Source organism: Hypomesus nipponensis, chromosome 12 (assembly GCF_054491055.1).
Source record: "Hypomesus nipponensis isolate SF chromosome 12, ASM5449105v1, whole genome shotgun sequence".
NCBI classification, from domain to species: Eukaryota; Metazoa; Chordata; class Actinopteri; order Osmeriformes; family Osmeridae; genus Hypomesus; species Hypomesus nipponensis.
Window position 1 is genome coordinate 9273389 of NC_140372.1, and position 20860 is coordinate 9294248.

A 20860-nucleotide genomic window follows, 5' to 3' on the forward strand; every position below is an offset into this window, starting at 1 on the left:
AATACAAAACCAAAATACTGAGTAATGATTAGGGGTAAACTTCTGGGGAAAGGGAGGGAATATATTTAGAACTGTTATCAGGGTTGAGCAAGTTGATTTGTAACGACAATGGTAGGCAAATTCCTAACGCAATTATGATGAAATAGCCTGATGTGGACGATTACTTCAGGCCATGGCATAGGCTACCCTAAAAGGTTTTTACAATTAATATAGAATGTTTAGACTATTTCGTTTTTACTCAATGTGACCGGATATGCCTTTGACAAGCTCTTAAAACAAAAGTTGACTTGCTAAAACAAGCAAAAGAAGGGTTAACTAATGTTGGTTGAATCACTGCACTGCCTGTGCCTATCACCTGGAGGCATAGAGGCTCCGTCTGCATCGACACACTCCTGCGTGCATCCGACGTAGCTCGCTGAACTAACTTTTCTGGAGCAACTCCCCCCCGAATGTGTAGTTTGTGTGGTCTTTGTCCGCAGTTCGGACTGCTAGAGGGTAACGCGATGGGGACAAGGTAGCTGCTAGCTAGCTCGTGTGAAGGTCGGATTGTACACTGCAATATCGGCTGTTGTAATGGTGTGAGGGGAGCTAGCTAGTTTAATAGGGTTGAACAACAGAAACGCTGAGTTGGATGTAGCAACTGCATACTCCCTCGTTACGAACAGACTGCTCGAGTGCCTGATTTGCTACATTGAGCGGAGAGAACAGGACGAGAGAAACTTTCCCCAGGTTTGACGCAGAAGCAAACATGCCGATGACCCTGACAGAGTTCCTTGCGTCGGGATCCTTTCTAATCCTGCTGCTCGCCTCCTGGTCCAACAGCTGTGAGTATACAAGCACGCAATCTCAAACACATTTGTGTCTTTTATGCGATTTATGCATTATTTGGCAGCCTTACAGTCCAATAGAAAATATGTTATGTTTCTTCCAATGCACATACTAGTGGATCCTGGATTGTTCCTTTTCAGTTCTTTTAGTTGATAACGAGTGATTACTTTGCAGTTTCCTTGTCTCCGGAAGAGGCCAACCAATTCCTCAGGAGACACAGGCGAGCTTATCAAGTTTTCGAGGAGACGAAGCAAGGACACCTGGAGAGAGAGTGTGTGGAGGAAAGGTGTAGCAAGGAAGAGGCGAGGGAAGTGTTTGAGAACGACCCTGAAACAGTAAGTGCAGTGCAGACGAATGCTCTGCTTCCTGGGGATGTATGTGATGTGTGATGAATTCTCAAACGCAGCGAAATGAGCACATTCATGCACCTGCGATGCATCAGTGTTGCCACAGTGCATTGCCTGCAACTTGTTTACACGTTGACCTTAAGAGCTAGGATTAATTACTGGTGTTCTAATGAGTCAGTGTCGATTGTTCATGCTTTAATACAGCTATTAATGCTCTCATTCCCATAGCGTGATGTGTGTTGTGTGTCCGTGTCAACGCATGTGTGTGTGTGTGTGCGTGTTTAGGTACTCTCATCCATCCCACCTCCCTTGCTTGTCTCTTTCAGTATCTTAACAGTCTACTCTTGGATCATGACAAGCCTGTCTCTCTCTCTGGTAGCCCCCATACTAACTAGGATGTTGAGCCCATCTGCAGCAAATGTGTGATTATGTCAATAAGATGCACCCCTTTAGGATAGAGGACTTTATGAATATGTGAATTATTGATGCTGCATGGGTGTGATTATGCTAATGAAGTGGTGATGTGGTGTCCATTGTTTGAAATTGGCTTCTCTGGGAAGCTCTAGTTGTAAATAGTTTAGGCTCAGGTCTGCTCACAAATATTCCAGATTGTGACTAACACCATTTGAATGTGTTGATCAGCATTACACATAGCCTACTGAATATGTAAATAAGCTTCTAAATCCCTTTTCAAATGGAGATTATCAATGGGCATGCAATGTGTTTTGGCTGTGTCTTTGATTTTTGCTTCAGTTACCATGCTGTGTGCATGATTGTTCATGATGTGTCATGTGGATCTGAGCCATGTGGATGAATGGATCACTAAGCAGACTTGTGACGTAGGCAAGATGCTCAGCCCTTTTGTGTTTGTTTTTCAGGCTGTAAGTGGTGATGAAATTCATCCATAGAGAAAACAGACGGAGTATTTGGAGTTATAGGTTTCGGATCTAAGATAAAGGTTAAGATGGGTTTAGGGGAAAGGGGTAAGGCGGGGTAAATGTTGGCGAGAGAGTGTGTGGATGTGTGTGTGTGTGTGTGTGTGTGTGGAGAGTGGAGGTGTGTGTGTGTATGGGCAGAGCCGGCAGGAGAGGAGTTTTTTTGCGTGCCGGTACCTCGTGTAGCCCGGCTAAAATCGTGTCACGCAACTGCAGTCTCGTTTAAAGATGCATTATTCATTCCAAACGTGCCTATCTCTGACTCTGCAGTTTTCCTCTGCTGCAGTTCCCTTATTCTGCAGAGAAAGACAGAAAGGGGGGGGGGGGGGGGGCGTTGTGTAAGGGGAGTTCCCCCTGGCAACCCTACAGTTTCAAACTTCCTGGTAGAATCCTCTCTCTGTTTCTACAGACTGTGGGGGGTAGTTAGTGGACTGCCCACTGCTGTGGGTTCTAGAACTAGGTTCCACCATCTGGAAGGATTCTGTTCATTCACCTAATTCCATTCCAATCTCAGTGAAGCAAATCTTCGGCGTGGGAAAAGTCAGAGCCTAATTGTTCCTCCCTTCTAAATTTAGAGTCCCCAGGAACAGGCAGTAACCTACTTGTCAAGCAGTCAGCAGAGGTTAGAAATTAAACTTGGCAAATGTAGGTGGGGCACCAGGTTTGTGGTGCCCCACCCTTCTCTCACCAGATTGACAGATGCACAGTGGAGATGCTTCCACAACGTGACTGCTATCTGACTGTGCCGAGACAGAAAGCCTAGACCAGGAGCCAGGAGCTGATTCATTGGTAGAAGGTTCCCTAAGGAATGCCAGCGTCAGTGTTGGCCTATCTGGACCACGGTCATTACTTATGCAGGAAAAGTGAACTGAATCCAACTTTGTGATAAGATCTTTGCACCAGCTGTGACCCAGTGCTGCTGCATCAGTTGAAGTTGGTAATTGCTCAGGGCTTTGTTAGTGGAACCTGGTTTATAGACTGACTGACTGCAGCTAGGTACAGAAGTATGTTGACTTGTAATGCAAACCTCCATCGACTAACTTTTAATCTGTCCTTCTCCATTTTCCTTAAACAGGATTACTTCTATCCAAAATACCAAGGTACGTTTGGTTTCAGATTGTAGCTACTGGTACTCTTATGGGTCAGGTTGCATTTGTTGTTAGAGTCTCTGCTTGTGGGTCAGGTGGCGGTGTGAATCTGTGTTCTTGAAGATCTGTCTTCTGTCTGTCTGTCCAGCGTGTTTGGAGAAGTTTGGAGACTCTGAGAAGAAGAAGCAGGACTTGATCACCTGTGTTCACAGTAAGTTTGCCGTCCGTCTCCCCGCCCCCCCCAACCCCGCCCCTCCTGTGTCGGGCACACGCACAGCCATTGACGCACCTCCATCATCTCTCCCATCATCTCTCTTTCACGCAAGCTATCCCTCCACCTCATCTCTCATTCACGCACTCTCTCTGGAGTATTAATAGCTCTGGTGAGGAGCACCTGTGTGTGTGTGTGTGTGTGTGTGTGTGTGTGTGCGCGCTGCAGGGCTGCACTGCAGTAGTCCACCTCACACACCCTGCAGGAAAACTCACCCCAAGTTCCACTCCCGTGTTCACAGGGAGGGGGAACCCCGAGAGAGCGGACAGGTAGCACGTTATGTTGATCGTCCGTCTCGGTCAGTCTGTAAGACGCAGGTGTTGATAGGAGTGACGCCGCGAAATTTCTTGTGCGTGAGAGCGCGAGCCAGAGTAACTGCCTTTGCTGGGAGTGTGTGAGTAACTCTGCAGTGTTCAGCTAGCGTGTGGGGGGGGGGAACGACACACCCCCTTTGCCGTCACACATTTCGTGACTGCAGCAGTCTTTAATGAAAACTGATGGGAGAGCAGTGACGGGGGTGGATCAGGACGTGAATGAGCCGACCAGACCGGCTTTTAGTTTCTGCAGCATCAGGCTGCCAGGGAAAAGAGGAGTAGGCATGGGCACGCTGCCTCCTGATTGGCTGAGGAAACCAGAGTCATGAAGAAGCCCAGGGAGTTGCTATGAGTCAGCTGCAGCTTCTGTGACTCTTTCTGCTTTACCCTCTCTCTCTCTCTCTCTCTCTCTCTCTCTCTCTCTCTCTCTCTCTCTCTCTCTCTCTCTCTCTCTCTCTCTCTCTCTCACTCTCACTCCTTCTGTCTCTCTCTCTCCTTCTGTCTCCCCTCTCTCTCTCCATTTGCGCTCTTTCCCACTTCCCCTCCCACACTGACTACTTCTTTTCCTTACCTCCTGTGGTTACATTTCCCCCCCTCTCTCTCTTTCCATCCCTCCTTTTGCTCACCCTGCCTCATGTCCTGCCTCCACACTCTCTCCCTTGACATGCCCAGACTTGTCCAGTAGTTTGAACCTCAGTGTGTGTGTGTGTGTGTGTGTGTGTCATGTCAGCACATCCACACAGCAGCAGTCCCACCCTACAGAGCAGAGAGAGACTGCAGGGAAGACTACTTAAGTGTGTCTGTGTGTGTACAGGGGAGGGGAAGGGCCTGAAGACCGGAATGAGTTAGAGAGTAAGTACATTATGCTAATAGAAAGACAGGGGGAATGGAGAAGTGAGAGGTGTCTGATGTTCCAGCCAGTCCAGTGTGATGGAGATTGAAGAAAGCTTACACAGCATGTCTATTTATATGATCACATCTCCCTCAACACACACACGCACGCACACTCTGTGGAAAGGCATGACAAAATGTGATATGATAGCTAATGTGGTTTCTGTTGAATAACCTTGGTTTTCCCTCCCTCCCTCCCTCCCTCCCTCCCTCCCTCCCTCCCTCCCTCCCTCCCTCCCTCCCTCCCTCCCTCCCTCCCTCCCTCCCTCCCTCCCTCCCTCCCTCCCTCCCTCCCTCCCTCCCTCCCTCCCTCCCTCCCTCCCTCCCTCCCTCCCTCCCTCCCTCCCTCCCTCCCTCCCTCCCTCCCTCCCTCCCTCCCTCTCATCTCTATCTGTCAGACATTCCAGACCAGTGCTCCCCCTCTCCCTGTAACCCCAGAGGTACGGTGCGCTGCGAGGACAAAAAGGGCGACTTCCTCTGTCACTGCTTCACAGGGTGGACTGGAGCAAGGTGTGAGATAGGTACTGTGTCATACCCAGGAAACATGACCCCTCAGCCATACAGAAACAAACTGCACACACACCATGGATGGGTTCTGTATGGCTACTCTGAACACGTACTACCCTGTACTTTGCTCTCAAGAAAGGCCATACAAACATACACCTCACAAGCTAGACAGAGTGTGAAACATTGAGACGCGAACAGAGGTTATTTTTGCACTGTCATTCTGTCATCAGCATCCAGTAGGCTCCCTTCTCAGGAGTAGAAGACAGTGCGTGACCATTGGGCCTGTTTGTGCTCTCTCTCTCCAAGCGACCTTGGGCAGTCACTGAGCCTGCCAGTTCTCTCTCGCTCCCCTTCCGGTAGACGCATACAAACAGACCACCTAGCACCTATTTTCCCTGCCTGAGAACTACTCATCTATAAAAGGGCTGAGCTAGGGCAGACATGCCCCAGGGAAGTTGGAACGCTAATGTAAAGGGCCTTTGCTCACATGACATCCAGCTCAGCTTTGAAAATACTGTTCCCATACTGTGTGTCATTGCCCCCCCCCCCCCCCCATTTGTGAGCACGCTCAGTACGAGCGGGGTTGCTGTTTCTGTCAGGTCAATGTATTCGATGTGCTGGAACTGTGGTCACAGGGTGCGGAGCTGGAAGCCTGCGTGTCACGTGTGCACGAGGAGAGATGCATGATTGTGGAGGTCAGAGCTAGCTACAGGATCTGCAGGAGCCCTGACACACTGGAGAGAGACGGAGAGAGGGAGGGAGGGAGGGATGTGTGAGAGTGAGATTCGGAGGGAGAAAGAAAAAGGACTCTCAGACTGCCATCTCTCACATTTCCACTGTGACTCTTCCTAGTGCCTTGTGTCTAACTGTACAGACCACACACACACACACACAACAGGGTCTCCTAAGAATGCCTCTCTCCTGACATAACACTGAGCGGAGTTTGAAATCAGATCTTTTTCCGCACGTCCGTGTGCTTTTCATGATTATTTCTCATGTTAATGTGAGCGTGCGTTTGATTGGCAGATGTGGATGAGTGCAGCAAGAGGAACGGAGGCTGTGACCACGGCTGTAACAACACCTTGGGGAGCTACCGCTGCTCCTGTCACCATGGTTACACGCTGGTGGGACGCCACATGTGCAATGGTAAAAAATAAAAACACCCTAGCCCTCCCCACTTTACCATGCTCTACATATTGGATGTGAAGAACTTTGTCTGGTTGGTACTTTGGGGGTGGTCCGTTTCAAGTGTATTTGCCATTTAGAACTAGTACAGGTACTTTAAACATGAACTCGTATTAACTGTTTACTAGTGGCCAAACTCGAGTCCTTTATGGTTCTACACCTAATGTCTGTGTGTGTGTCTGTCTGTGTGTGTTGCAGATGTGGATGAGTGTCAGGGCCCAGGTGTGTGTGGAACAGCGAGCTGTGTGAACGAGGAGGGCACCTACGACTGTTTGTGTGAGACAGGCTACGTCTATGACAATCAGACCAAGAGCTGCCTGGGTGAGTTCTCACACACAAAGACTCTAATGTCAAAGATTAAGAAGCACGCAAGTACATGGCAGTATGATAAACTGGCACACAACGGTGTCAGTTGATCCACTTTATACACACACACACACACACACACAGTTCCAACCTGAATGTGGGTTGGTGAGGGGGCAGCTGTGTTGTCGAGACAGGAATGTCTCGGACTCCTGAGGGCACAGTCCTGGGAGGAAGTGGGTGACAGGTCAGACCATCACAGGGAGACTCGTACATGTTTGAGGCTATTAGGAATGTTCTGGAAAAATTGTCTTCCCAGCAAAACATTCAGCCGAATCAGTTTCAACTCACATAAAGACATGGCTTCTTGAGCTACACTCCAGTTTGTTTTCTTCTTATCTTCCTAATAAGTGGCTCTATCTATTGAGTTGTGTCATGGAAAAGGAGTTGTTTGCAATCCGCACCGTGCTAAATATCAACAAGGAAACGGCTCAAGATCATGGGCAGACAGCTGCGTGAATCTCCTGCCAAAGAATGCACGCCATCCCTGTATTTACAGACAAAACATTCACAGCCTTTCAAAAACACTGAGACGGGTCCATCAGCACGCCATGGCTGCTGCCAAACTGTGATGTGTTGTTTCAAAAATGTAATTGGGCTTAATCCTTATCTTTTATTTGGGGAAAACAAGTTTGTTCCTGTCTGTTTTCCTTAAAGACTAGAGAGAATGGGGTCAGGGGTGGTTATAGGATAAAATAAAGCCAGAAGCTGTGTTTGTTTCAAAGTTAACATTCATGTGTGACCTCTGCATGACCTTTGAAGGGAATTGGGGGTTGGGAGATGGGCACACCAGACAAATGTTTGGGCCGTTCTGCAGAAAGGTTGAAACTGACTTGGTGTTGTTGGATCAGTTTCTTCCCATGTTTGGTTATCTGAGCTTGAGGCCTGACGGAACTTCAATGAACTCGAACCCCCTACTCCCTGTTTGTCTCTGTTCTTCTCGCACTCTTTCTCTCCCCCTCCCATCAGATGTGGATGAGTGTTTGGAAGGCGTTTGCGCGGAGGAGTGTGTGAACACACCGGGAAGCTTCCGGTGTTTCTGCGACGGTCGCCAGGGGAAAAAGCTGGCGAAAGATCTCAGGAGCTGCCAGGTACGACTCTCAAACACCCAGTCCACCCACCCCTTGACACTTCCAGAAACCTCCATCTCGTAGGAGTTTTTACTCAGGCCAAGCACCGAAGCACGGAGCCACAGAGCAGTCACTTCTCTCTCTCTTTGTGGAATTCCCCCTCGGGGTTCTGTCATCAAAACTCGTCACATTTTGTCTCCTGTCCATCCTTACCCCCTCCCCTCCTCTCCCCCTCGCCTCTGTGTCCTCCTCCCCAGGCCATCGCTCCCTGCATGTCCCAGATGATGAGCAGGAACCCCCGCTCTCTCTACCTGGGCCGCATGTTCAGCGGCGTGCCCGTGGTCAGGCTGCGCTTCCGCAGGAGGGTCCCCACCGGGTAAGACCCGCCCTCCCCCTTTCCCAGGCCGTCTGAGAGGCTGAATCATTCCACCCCAGAGTAGCGCTAGTTTGGTCCAGGAGGAGAGAAACTGGGTAGGCTAAGGCTGTTTAGCTGTGGGGTATCTCATAATATCAGGCAGGATAAGTCTCCACTGTCCTGGATGGTCCATTGTGCACTTGCCAAGTCCACTAGTGGTGGAGTTCAGGCGGGGTGAGACTTATTTTAGCAGCGGGACTCTCCTGAGATTTCAAATCCTGGTAAATAAAAGACCTGGTGAGAAGCCAGCCAAGGATGCATTATTTACAGTGATGTGCTCTGCCAAAATAAAGAGACCCAAGAGTTCCTGACATTAGGCCTCCCAAAAAACTCTATACTGAAAAGGATCAGTGTCTTTACAGATGCCAGGAAGGAAGGAAGGAAAGATGGAATGAAGGAAGGATCTGATGACTGTTGGAACATGGCCACTGTATTTAGTGGTCAGTGACTGGTGGTGGATTGGACGTGATCAATGGGAGGAAGTTTCTGTTCTGAAACATAATGGGATCACTTCACCTTTTGTTCTCTTGGTTTCTCTGTCTCTCTCTCTCTCTCTCTCTCTCTCTCTCTCTCTCTCTCTGTCTCTGTTTCTCTCTGTGTGTGTGTGTCTCTCATCTCTGTGTCTCTCTGTCTTTGTTTTTCTGTCTCTCACTCTGTCTGTCTCTCTGTCTCTGTCCTGCAGGTTCTCAGCTGAATTTGACTTCCGGACCTTCGATCCGGAAGGGGTCATCTTCTTCGCCGGGGGTCACCTGAACAGTTCCTGGATCGTCCTGGCAATGCATGATGGGAAGCTGGAGCTGCAGCTGAAGTACGGGCTGGTTAGCCGCGTGACGAGCAGCGGGCCCAAGGTCAACGACGGCCAGTGGAGAAAGGTCAGGGGTCACACTGACACACAGGCACCGTTCTGCTGTGGGGGATTTATTCATGCTCCATAGAAACACAGCCTTCCTGCTTCTGAGAAACGACCGATCGGACATCGACGGATCGGTTTCAGCCTTCCGAAGGACCATCCATCCTGTTATGTTAGGTCAGATAGGACTTCCAGAAAGCAAGGGAAAGGCTCGCTTGCGTCAGTGTGCCCTCCGCGCGGCAGATCTTCCTCATTTCTGATTTCCCTGTTTCACGATGGCTCCCCCAGATCTCTGTGGAGGAGCAAGGGCGGAGCCTGGTGATCAAGATCGACCGGGAGGCGGTGATGAAGATCGCGGTGAACGGAGACCTGTTCACGCTGAAGAAAGGCATGCACGAGCTCAACCTGACTGTAGGGGGCGTCCCCTTCAAAGAGGACGGACTGGTCAACCAGGTGCGACCTCGCACGCTTGACGCGTGTCTGTCCCGTGCCACAAGTCAAACTCCACACACACACGCCCCCATTCACAATGTACAACGGTGTGCATATGTCGTCAACGGCTGCGTGTGTGTATGCACGTGTATAGTGTAGTAAACCTGCGCGTGCGTGCGTGTGTCGCAGGTGAACCCTCGCCTGGACGGCTGCATGAAAGACTGGCGCTGGCTGACCGGAGAAGACACGTCCATCCAGGAGACCATCAGCTCCAACGACAACATGCAGTGTTTCAGCAGCGAGGACCCCGGGGCCTACTTTCCTGGGAGCGGCTTCGCCCTCTACAACGTCAGCTATGGTGTGTGTGTGTGTGTGTGTGTGTGTGTGTGTGTGTGTGTGTGTGTGTGTGTGTGGGGGGGGGGGGGGGGTTCTCTATCCAGCGCTGGCTAATTGTCCCCTCTGTTCCTGTCCTCGGCTCCCCCAGCAGAGAGTCAGACCTTGAGTGTCCAGTTGACACTACGGCCCGCCTGCAGCATAGGGGTGCTGTTTGCTCTCGTTCACCAAGACAGTGTCCCCCTCTCCATCGCTCTGTCCGATTATCACCAGGGCTTGGACGAGTGGCGGGAGGTGAGTTTTTAACCTCCCGGGTGTGTTTGCGCGCGTGCGTGTTCCCTTCGTGAATACGCCGGCGAAGGTGACCTGTGTTGTGTTTTGCCGGGCTGTCTGCAGTTTGTCCTGGTGACGGCGGGTGACGTCATCGTGGCTAGCGCGCCGGCCTTCCTGTGTGACGGCGAGAGTCATGTGATCAACGTCACAGTCGCGGGGAACCTGACCTTGCTGGAGGTCGACGGCCAATCGGGTCGCAGCGAAGAAGGCCAGGAGCCTGTTGACCTCCAGCTACCGTCCAGCACCTTTATAGGAGGCCTCCCAGGTCAGTGAACACACACAGCTATTTAACGGACGAGTTATATACACACACTTCTTATATCACTGCCTTCCTTGAAGTCGGATGTAACCTGCGACCTTTGCCCTCTTCCCTCAGACGTGCCGCTGGTGTCCACCCTGGTGTCGGCCTTCTTCAGCGGCTGCGTGGAAGTGACGGTGAACGGGCGGGCGCTGGACCTGGACGGGGCCTCCCACAAGCACAACGACATCCGCTCTCACTCCTGCCCCCTGCTGGGGAACAACTTGTGACCCCGCTGCCCCAGGGTGGACCTCGACGGGGCGCCGCGGTCCACTTGAACCCCCAGGGCCTTATCCTGAGCGAGCGCCACACACACCCCAGCCCCCAGACTAGCTGAACTGAACCCCCCTCTCCCCAAGGAAGCCAAGCCGGGATGATGGGGGGGTGGCTGGGTAGGTGGGTGGAAGGGTGGAAGGGTGGGTGCTGGGAATCCGGTAGATAGGCAAAGTAGGCGCAAGGTGCTCTCCTGTTAGTAAACCTTGCACTCTGTTGCAGATAGAAATGGAATTTGCCCATTGTTCAGTGCACTACTACACTCCAAGCCTACCTGCAACCTTGATCCTCATTGTGCCTACAAATGACAACCAAAGCCTTCTCCATCGATCCCTTCAAAACTCTCCCAGAAGCCTCTCTCGTTACCTACACAGCCACACCCCTATCCAGCCTACCCCCCCCACCACCACCACCACACCTCTGACCCCCCCCCCCCCCTCAATAAACACCTTCACAGATACAGAATATTTAATACATAATTTCAACCAATCAGACATGTATTTTTGGAACTGGGAATCACAAGATACCACAATAGCAGCACATAGGGCAGAGAGGGTCCAAGCACTGCAACACACCACCACACAAGCTACTGACAGAGAGGTGCAGAGAGAGAGAGGTACAGAGAGAGAGAGAGAGAGAGAGGTACAGAGAGAGAGAGAGGAAGGATTGCGCTGTAATATACAATGTGTGTAAATATTACGTGACTGTACAATGCTTTTTAGAAAACGAAACCCTACCTGAAAGTCGCCATCATTTCATCCAATCAGAGGGTTCGAATATGTTTGAGAAATCGTTATCTTGCAGAAAGCCAATCAAGGGCTCCGGTATAATGTCTCTTCCGTTTATTGTATACTTTGGTTTAATAATGAATGCATTTTGGAATGTAGAGGTTGTGTTTGTGTTGTTATTTTTTTGTAATCTTTTATGTTGTATATTGAACTTGTGTTGTCTCTTTTTTATTATTTCCCACTTGTATCGCCCGTCTACTGTGTCGCGCATACAGAGGCCCACCTCGGAGTTTGAACTTCTCTCTTCAGTCAAAAATGATTTGCAGACAAATAAAGATGAATCTATAAAAGGTACTCGCATCAGACTGGAGTTTAAAAAGAGTGATGGAGTTGTGTGGTCTGTTGGTGTTGATACGGACATCTCGCTTGCAAGTCGGGTTTTCACGACACCTACAGTCTCTCTGACTCACGACACTTGAGTAGCTATAGCCACTCTTGACCACTAGGAGGAGAAAGAGACCACACTAGCAAACTGGGTCAGAACAGAAGACGACATTTCACTGTTAACCTCTATATGTTGTAAAACGTTTATTATGGAGACCTTGCAATGAGAACATTTGAAATCGGTATGGTCCTAATTTTTTACATACATGATTGACCAAGTCCTGACAACTGTTCAGTGATTGCAGATCAAGATAATACAGTACTTATGGAAAACAGACCATCATCCAACAATTGAGACACTGTAAGAATAGTAAAAGTAAGCCTGTTGTCAAGTACTATATTATGTACACACTATTCTACTGGCCTTAAGCAGACTAGCTTAGTGTAATCAGAAACATATATTATACTCTGGTTAAAAGTCAGACCAAAGTCTGGCAGGAGGGAGAGAAACTTCTCAAATCCAAATATGACATCAAAGAGTAAGGAGCAGTTCAACTTCCTAAATGAGTACGATGAAAGCGTTTGCATATTGCTGCTAATAGATTCATAAACAAACACATTTAAAGTCACTATCTCGTAACCACAATGCAATCAAGTAGACGGAAGAGTGGCTCCAGTAAGTTATTACAGTCTGCAGGCTTCCTGTGGTCTAGTCTAGGTCGGTCAGGTGCCCGGGGAAGTGTCTTGTGCTCCAATCTCTGGCCTGGTCCAGAAACAACCCTTAACACTTTGGCCCGTACCTCCCTGGTGTTTGCCAGTCTGAGTGTATCTGATTGTGGAAGTGATGTTGAGGAAACCCTCCAGTATTACCTTTATCAGTGGACTGCGTTACACATCAATCCACTCAGCCTCACAAACACTGCAGGTGTATGAGCGGGGTGAGGGAAGGGGAGGGTGGGGGTGCTGGGGGGGGGCTGGGGGGTTAGTTCTGGGCCTCACCTTCGTCCTCCCCCGGTCGAGAGGTCAGGGGTCTTGGGGGCGGGGGGTCTCTCAGTGGGCGTAGGGCGGGGGCTTCTCGAAGGGCCCGTAGGAGGATCCATAGAGGATGGGGGCGTTGGGGGTCAGCATGTACCCTCCTGGCTCCTGGGAGCCCCCCTGAGAAGAGGGCTGGGTGGGGACCTGGGAGGGGGGCATGCTCTCCTCAGAAGGGCAGGAGGAGGCAGGGCCCCCCTCGGGGTTGAGCTGGGGTGTAAGCGGGGCCTGGTAGCTGCTGTGGTGCTGAGACACGGAGAGGGAAGGAAAGGTTAATGTTCATGTTTGACGGAGGGAATAGGTCGTTAGCACTGCAGCGCAGAGAGGTAGCTGTGGATTGGTACCTGCATGGGTATGGGGTAGTTGGGGTAGGCAGGCAGGGCCTGTCCAGAGGGACAGAAGCCAGCGTACGTCAGCATGTGCTGGGCGGGGTTGTACAGGATATGGGGGGGAGCGGCTGGACTGGGCGACATCTGGGGCGTCGGGTTCTGAGAGGCCATATGAGAGAGAATTGGGAAACGGTAAAACCGTTTACCATACACACATCCGGATGATCTCCCAAAAAGTGTGTCTAAGTGTGGTCGTGTATTTGCTGTATATGTTCATGTATGTGTTTTTACAGCATGACAGAGGGGGCAAGTCTTCACCAGGTCCTTGTAGGCTCCCAGGATGGCAGCAGTGATGATCCCCAGGAACAAGCCCAGCACGTTGAGCACCACGCAGGCCCACAGCAGGCGGTGCAGGTGCACCACGTCCCAGCAGCTATTCACTCCTGTGAACGCATAGTACTGCCGGTGATATTCTGGACTGGAGGGAGGGAAGGGAGGGGAAGGGAGGGGAAGGAGGGAGGGAGGGAGGGAGGGAGGGAGGGAGGGAGGGAGGGAGGGAGGGAGGGAGGGAGGGAGGGAGGGAGGGAGGGAGGGAGGGAGGGAGGGAGGGAGGGAGGGAGGGAGGGAGGGAGGGAGGGAGGGAGGGAGGGACAAGGATACATGGATAAAAGATGAGTTTCATACGTAACATAACATATTGGCTTACAACGGGTCAAACCTCCAGGCAGGACGCGCTCACCTCTCACAGTTGTACAGGTCACAGCAGTAGCAGGTGTGGCTTTTCACCCTCAGCCTACACTTGTCGTTAAAGGAGTGACACACCACCTAAAGAGCCAGCCAGCCACGCACACACACAGAAGGCAGGGCCGGGGAGTTGCAACTGTTAAAAAAGGCCATTGAACTTGAAATGGAGTCACAAGGCATGCTCTGTTCCTGTCCTTACTGCAGTTTGACAACATATCCACTGCCAGTGGGCAGGAAAGAATAAACATAGAAATCATTTACGCATTCACTGGAGTGTAATTCTGTCACATAGAATTGAAATGTATGAAGTGTGTTCTTAGTACATTTCTGTGGTACTATCTTGGTGCCACTAGAGGGATACCTAGTTCAATGACCAGCTTCAGGTCTTATAGCATGGAATACCGTAACGCATCATCAATCGTAACTACCCCAACTCATGCAGTCTTTAAAACCTAATTTACCCCAATATCTCCTTCAGGCTTAAAACAATTTACACTGTCTGCAAAGAGTAAGATATGGGCCATAACTTTGACCAATTAAAGTAAGGGTCTAGTATTCTGAAAGCCATAAGCCCAAGTCCCTTAAAGGTTTCATGCACAATATATTTCATATGATGTTCACTGAATGTTTTTAATATTTTATAAATCATCTGTGTTATTTCAATAATTATGTAAATTTGGGGTGAAAAGTACCTCATATACTCTACAAATCAAATGTATGATATGTATGTACAGTATGTGTGTGTGTGTGTGTTTGTATAGACTCACCTCAGTGTAGTAGTTGTCAAAGGCATAGCCGGACCCACTGATGTAATATTCACATCTGTTCTCCAGCAAAGGCCTTCTGTCCTGTGTGTGTGTGTGTGTGTGTGTGTGTGTGTGTGTGTGTGTATGAGTGCGTGTGTGGAAATGAGAAAGAGAAAGGCGGAAAGCAAAAAGGTTAAACAATTCTCAATGACCTATGTGTAAACATGTATATGTATATAGATTCACTCTATTTGAATGAGTTGAAAAATTAAAACCACTATGAGTTATACAAGCAAGTTTAAAAAAGCTAAACAGCTTAATATCTGTGATAGAGGTAAAACTAAATTGGAAAGTAGATTGCTGTGGTGGGATGATTTCCATTTATCTGGCATTGCTAGGTTCTTGGAGAGAGGGGATGGATATTATGGGCTATTCAATCAGTGATGTATTGTGGGTTTATGCTACAGTTTGTCAGGTGCTCTGCAAGGTGTGCTCGGAGATAGATTGGTCTAGTCTGACCGTCATCCTGAGTGATGACAGGGTGGTCACAAGGGTTGTTACCCACGGACACCAGACAAGGATACTGTCTGATTGTATCTGCAAAGTTTCATTACCGAAGCTTGAACTGTGTATGTGTGCGAGGGAAAAAGAAGGCGGCGGGAGAGAGATAAGATTCATATTTTTGGACAGTAGGAGCACTGTGCCGGTGTCATTTGTATGTCAGGCTGAGGGTGTGTTGTTGTGTGTGCCTGTGTGTGTTTCAGTGTGTCTGTGTTTGTGTCTAGGCCTTTACTTTGAGTGGGGAGGGGGGGGTGGGTACGTACAATAAACTCTGCAGCGATGATTCCATCCACAATGGCACAGAAGAAGGAGGCGATGACTCCGATGCTGATGAAGATGATGGCTGCAATGAGCTGAGGGAGGGAAGGATGGTGGGGGGGGGGAGAGGGGGAGGGAGGAAGGGGAGGGAGGGAGGGGGGAGGGGGGGGGGAACATTGTAAATGCTCCCTCTATGAATGTGTAGATAGAGCACATACCTCAGTACAGACAAGCACAAGCACACTAGCACAGTGTTACGTAAACGCCCTTGTCTCCCCCAGTCCTGGCAGTGTGCGCTGATTGCAGTGTCTGGATGAGAACTGAGGTAATAAAGGAAATGTACAGCTTCTGGCCCAGTCAACCGAGATGCGCTTTATGGGTAATTTACGGTCCAAAAAGTCAAAGCAGGCCAGAGGGACGACCCTTAACATCAGGAAGGTCAATCTCATTCCCCCAATCTGATCCGAAACACACACACACACACACGTTCACACCCACACCCGCGTGTCCCCACACCTATACCTTATATTGAGCAAGACATGGATAGAGGACAAGGGTGTCTTAGAGTTTAGTCAATCAATGCCGTTGGTGACAGTAACAAGGAGCCCATCTGTGTCAGAATGTTTGCCTAATCAGTCACTGTAATGAGGACAGTCTAATCAACCTCTGCTACTAGTACTTACACTGCACCCAAGATGAGACACACTGATTGAGTGACAATGTGGTTTACATGCCCTTCCACTGGCAGACGTGCACACACACACACGTGCACACACTCTTGACCCTCTGAACCCCCTCAAACCCCGGCAGACCCTGCTGGACGATCACAGATGGGTGAACATAAAGCTGAACGTTGAGCATCTTTTACGGCCTGCCTGATTTCCCCTGCAGGACTGGGCTGATTGCCATCCTCTCCTCCTTCTGTTCCTCTTCACCACTGAGACCTGGCAACCCTCTGACCCACTGCAGGTGGCGCTGAGACACACACAAACACACACACACACACACACTTTGCTCAGATTGCTCGGACCTTTTCTACACTGTCCCACCAGCTCTCGGATCTTGACAGGTGCATGTGCGTGTGCGTCGTCCCCCCATCAGTCAGCCTGGCATTCCAGACACTCCACTTCATTAACAGTTTAAATGATTCGTCTTTTATGGCCTTTGGAGGGAGGGAGAAATCGAGGGAAAAGAAAGAGAGAGAGAGAGAAACAAAGAGAAAGGGATTGGAAACCGGCAGAGTCCCAACATAGAGCTGCAGAGACAATGGACTCTGACAGCGGCATTAGTTCAGATTACGTCAGCGCCAGCTGCCAGGTCGTAAACCACAGCCAGCACCTCCACTGCTGCTATCACCCCAAGCCTCCCTCACTCCACCGTCTACACCCTAGCACGACGAGGGGGGGGGGAGGGAGAGAACCGATAACATACCGGAGCGGGAAGACAGAATGTTATACATGTAAATTGAGAGGGGGGGGGGGGGTGGGGTGAGAGAGATAGAAATTGAGAGACACAGAGAAAGAGAGACAACTAGCAAGAGAGCTGAAGCAACAAGAAGTGGAAATAATGACGGGATGAGGGGATGGGCGAGCAGAAAACCGAAACACAGGGACGCGACGACAGAGTGAACATAAAAAGAAGTGACGGAAGACTTCAATAAAATAAAAAACAGCGAGCTGGAAACGAGAGACACACCGCGCTGCATCTGACTGAACAACTCCACTGGAGGTCGAACACGGCCGAGTGGTCATGTGATCAACGGGGCTGCCTCGAACACGGCCATAATGAGGTCTGCACGCGCTGCGGCCCTCTGGGTAATAGACTGCCCTTCCGTGGGCCTCTGCTCCGGCTGCAAGGTTACCAGGAGGACGGCAGTCTAAAATACAGCCCTCAACTCTGGCCCCCTCTGTAGAAAGCATAGGAGACCCCTGAAGATCTTACTGTGCCAGGCAAAGAAAAACAAATGGTCCGTTATTAGTTGTGTGTGAAACACCAGCAAACAGCCATGAGAGTGGCACATTTCCCCCCAAAACTTCCCTGGACAAGGGACTGAGATCCTGATCTCTGTACAAGCAACAACAGCAGACCTTATCTACATCTGAAGGCAAGGTGGAGCAGCACTTTACTTCCTCCAGCAGGGGCCAGGGGGCCCTGGGAACCAGGAAGTGACACCAAACTCAGTTAGTTAGTTCAAGGCTGGCATCTCTCATGTGCAGCTAGATACTCCTAGTTGTTCTTTAATGAGGTGAAACCTGCCTTGGCAGCCTCCTATCCGCTTACCACGGACCACGGAGATGAGGGAGAGAAAGGTGTGTGCTTTCTTTGTGTGTGTGTGTGAGAGAGAGAGAGTGCTTGGTTACGTACACTGCAGCTCAAAGTGTGCCAGCCTCATTGTCATAAAATGTTAATGCTGGAGACTAGGACCAATGCCGGGTAGGGGGGCAGACACAGCAAGCCCTAAATCACACACACACATTCTGTCAGTACCCTCCGTGAGGGCTCGTCACGTTGCCATGGGAACAGGTAAGTGTGGCAGGGTGTGTGTTTGTGTTAGGATTCGTTTGTTAGTGTTTGTTAGTGATATGAGAGAGAGGTGGAGCGGGCTGGGGTGGGGGTGTGTGTGTGGGGGGGGGGGGGGGGGAGGGGTTGGCATCACAGGAAACTCTACAGGGTATTTACCGGAAGATATCTTACAGTAAGACAACACAATACATTTCTCTATGCTCACAGAACTGCCCATAATAGGAAGGTACAGTTACAGGCAAGTGACCTACTAAGTGTAGATAGTGCTACTATAGAAGGGCATAGTGACCTGAGTAACCAGATACATGATACCCGGGAAACCTTTTGAATAAATAACTAACCTACACACACACACACACACACACATACACACACAGACACACACACACACACAGTATGCAGGCTTGGATCCTCAAATGTATTAGCAGGCTAGGAAGTCGTCAGATACACTACGTTAAAATGGTCCCAAGTCTGTCATAGTAACTCCTACCTTGGCTCATGTACAATCACACACTTGGGGTGCACTTGATTTAATTCCCCCCATACAATCCATTCAGTGGAACGCCCCCGCCTTCCCCCAAACGGCAGCACTGGATGGGAATCCAATACTGCACCACAACTATTTTCATGTTTCAACGTTTCCAAATGGGGTCAATGATACTACATTGTTACTAGTTTCTGTCCAATCCAGGTCTCAGTCATCCTCCAGCACCGGTGTCATGTATCTCTTCATGCCACCCAGTGCAGACATGGGCTCTCCAGTGTCTAGAAAACAATACCAGTGATACTACTTAGACTTCGGTTCACTCATTAAGTTTCCAGGAATCAGAATTAGCCTAGTTCTTTTGGAAAGGTGTCTCCAAACCAAGACATTCACCAGTTTCTCAGCCGTGTGGTAAAGACTAAGCTTTAACTCAGGTACACTGAGTCCAAGCCTGGCAGTGATGCGTCAGGAGGGTTACGGTGTATGGTGGCACTCGATGTCCCCACTTTGAAACCTTTCTGTCAGCCAGCTGCCAATGCTAATCCAATGTCCTGTGTTCTCGCTGGAGCTCTGAGCCAATCACATTCCCTTCCCTGACCACATCCAATCAGGGGAACCAAGCAAGAACAACAAAAGGACATTACCATGTCCCAATAATCGAATTTGCTGTTTGATTTAAAGGGGCCATTTTCTATAAACAGTTTAACAAATTTGCAAAGTTGGTAACATAATCCTCTATTGCTGAAGGCCTTTATCAGATTAATGTTTCAGGAATAAATATAACAACGACAAACTAAAAACAAAAGAACAAAGTGGCCTTGAGTGCTTTGTCATATAACACCTTCTCTAACCTCACAAAACCTTCACATTTAAAACGAAAATGACTTAAAATATTGAGACTCATCAATTCCCCATAGATAGTGAAGCCAGTCAGTAGACCCATCCATATATCTGTCATTTTAGGTCTGCAGATATCCACCTTTTCATGTCTGCGGGTCGGGTCAAAGGTAGTCAGGCTGAATGGAGGTTCTTAAGAGTCTGGAACTCACCATAGGTCTGCGGTTCTCAAGCAGGTTGATACCAACAATCCCCAAGAAAGCTCCGAAACTTAACTGCGGACGTAAAGTGGGGGAGATACAGGGGGGGGGGGGGGAGGAGAAAGCATCTTTCACTGATTTGGAGGCTGGACATATTAAGAGACGGGATCACATGCATAATACAATGTACATTTGTTCGAAAGAGAAGCTTGAGCTATTTTCAGGATGTACCATGGCTGTCTCTTCTGGAGTGCGATCATGTGACTCAATATAATTTCTGTGTGTGTGTGTGTGGGGGTGTGTGGGTGGGTGGGTGGGTGGGTGAGTTATTGTAATGCATGTGTCACTCACTGTAATGCCGGGGTAGTACCCAGCTACAGACACGTTCCCCGTCCGTGTGGCAGACAGCAGTCCCACCACTAGGACCACCACAGACAGAGCCAGCAGGGAGATGGTGACCCATAGAGCCGTCCTCTTACGCTTCTCATACTGGGCTGAGGGAGGGAGAGAGAGAGAGAGAGAGAGAGAGAGAGAGAGAGAGAGAGAGAGAGAGAGAGAGAGAGCAACATATTAAAATGTATCCTAAAGTGCACACGGCCAGCAGTCCTCCAAGCAGTTTACCCTGGACCGTAAACTTTGTGCTGATATGGCAAAACAGCTGAAGCAAACATATATTTCCCTGTAAATAAAGTGAGCGATGCAAGTAGTCCTAAGGCTATAACACACCACAATCTCAAACAAAATGTCACACACAGTGCACCTTATCTGCCATAAAAAATGTAAACAGTCTTTTACCTGTGGGGTCCAAAACATCTGTTGTTGTTGTTGTTGCTGTTGTTGGGGTTGTTGTTAGCTGAGATGCCGGCTGCTGCATTCTGATAACTGTAAGGTTGAAGAAATTACCAAAGATAGCTCACCAAATTGCTCAATAGTGCAAGTAGGTAAAGTCTGTTTCTTTCTTTTACAGCATACTGCAGGTGTGTAACGTTATCCTCCCGCCAATTCTAAGAATCCTTCACCTGTCGCGTCTGAAATAAAAAGCCCAGGTTGAAAGCAAACGTAAAAGTGTCGTAGTTAGTTCACTCCTTAAGGGTAATGGTATGTCCTGTCGCACACAAAGTTTACACGGCAGCACTAACGTTGGGAAATTCACACCAACTCTAAGAACCTGACACTGCAAAGACTGTCGGCCACTGAAACGAAGATGCTGTAGATGGCTCGAGGGGAGGTGAGCTTTGACAGAAGCAGCAGCAGTCATCGTTGTCGATGAATAATTTATGAATTTTAATCAGTGATCAATC

The 20860-nt window shown here is 49.4% G+C and overlaps 2 protein-coding genes across 3 annotated transcripts; one reads left to right on the top strand and one right to left on the bottom strand.

The window, feature by feature from the left end:
- Positions 1-109: 109 nt before the first annotated feature.
- gas6 (growth arrest-specific 6) lies at positions 110-11815 on the top strand. 2 transcript variants are annotated; one of them, XM_084668481.1, is made up of 16 exons: positions 110-824; positions 1003-1163; positions 3186-3210; positions 3347-3409; positions 5073-5195; positions 6208-6327; positions 6565-6687; positions 7699-7820; positions 8057-8175; positions 8897-9086; positions 9353-9517; positions 9686-9854; positions 9984-10123; positions 10226-10427; positions 10539-10852; positions 11737-11815. In XM_084668481.1, exons 1-15 carry the CDS (start codon positions 749-751, stop codon positions 10688-10690), a joined length of 1950 nt encoding a protein of 649 aa, XP_084524607.1. In that variant the 5' UTR covers positions 110-748; the 3' UTR covers positions 10691-10852; positions 11737-11815. The 2 variants fall into 2 exon arrangements, with proteins under 2 accessions (XP_084524607.1, XP_084524606.1); XM_084668480.1 differs by having other exon boundaries at positions 111-824; positions 9981-10123.
- Positions 11816-12895: 1080 nt separating this feature from the next.
- tmem255b (transmembrane protein 255B) lies at positions 12896-20735 on the bottom strand. The gene is made up of 10 exons (XM_084668377.1): positions 20579-20735; positions 20355-20441; positions 19911-20053; positions 19572-19634; positions 15521-15610; positions 14718-14798; positions 13946-14031; positions 13525-13684; positions 13222-13365; positions 12896-13123 (listed from the first exon to the last, which is right to left on the bottom strand). Exons 2-10 carry the CDS (start codon positions 20431-20433, stop codon positions 12896-12898), a joined length of 1074 nt encoding a protein of 357 aa, XP_084524503.1. The 5' UTR covers positions 20434-20441; positions 20579-20735.
- Positions 20736-20860: the final 125 nt, after the last annotated feature.

What these genes read in the sequence shown, in the direction of transcription:
- tmem255b (XM_084668377.1), bottom strand. Translation starts at nt 20,433, where the DNA reads ATGCAGCAGCCGGCATCTCAGCTAACAACAACCCCAACAACAGCAACA. An exon ending in GGTACTACCCCGGCATTACA is followed by an intron (nt 19,635 to 19,910) that starts GTGAGTGACACA and finishes TTACGTCCGCAG; the next exon opens with TTAAGTTTCGGAGCTTTCTT. An exon ending in TTGAGAACCGCAGACCTATG is followed by an intron (nt 15,611 to 19,571) that starts GTGAGTTCCAGA and finishes TCCCTCCCTCAG; the next exon opens with CTCATTGCAGCCATCATCTT.
- gas6 (XM_084668480.1), top strand. Translation starts at nt 749, where the DNA reads ATGCCGATGACCCTGACAGAGTTCCTTGCGTCGGGATCCTTTCTAATC. An exon ending in TTGAGAACGACCCTGAAACA is followed by an intron (nt 1,164 to 3,185) that starts GTAAGTGCAGTG and finishes TTCCTTAAACAG; the next exon opens with GATTACTTCTATCCAAAATA. An exon ending in AGGACGGACTGGTCAACCAG is followed by an intron (nt 9,518 to 9,685) that starts GTGCGACCTCGC and finishes CGTGTGTCGCAG; the next exon opens with GTGAACCCTCGCCTGGACGG.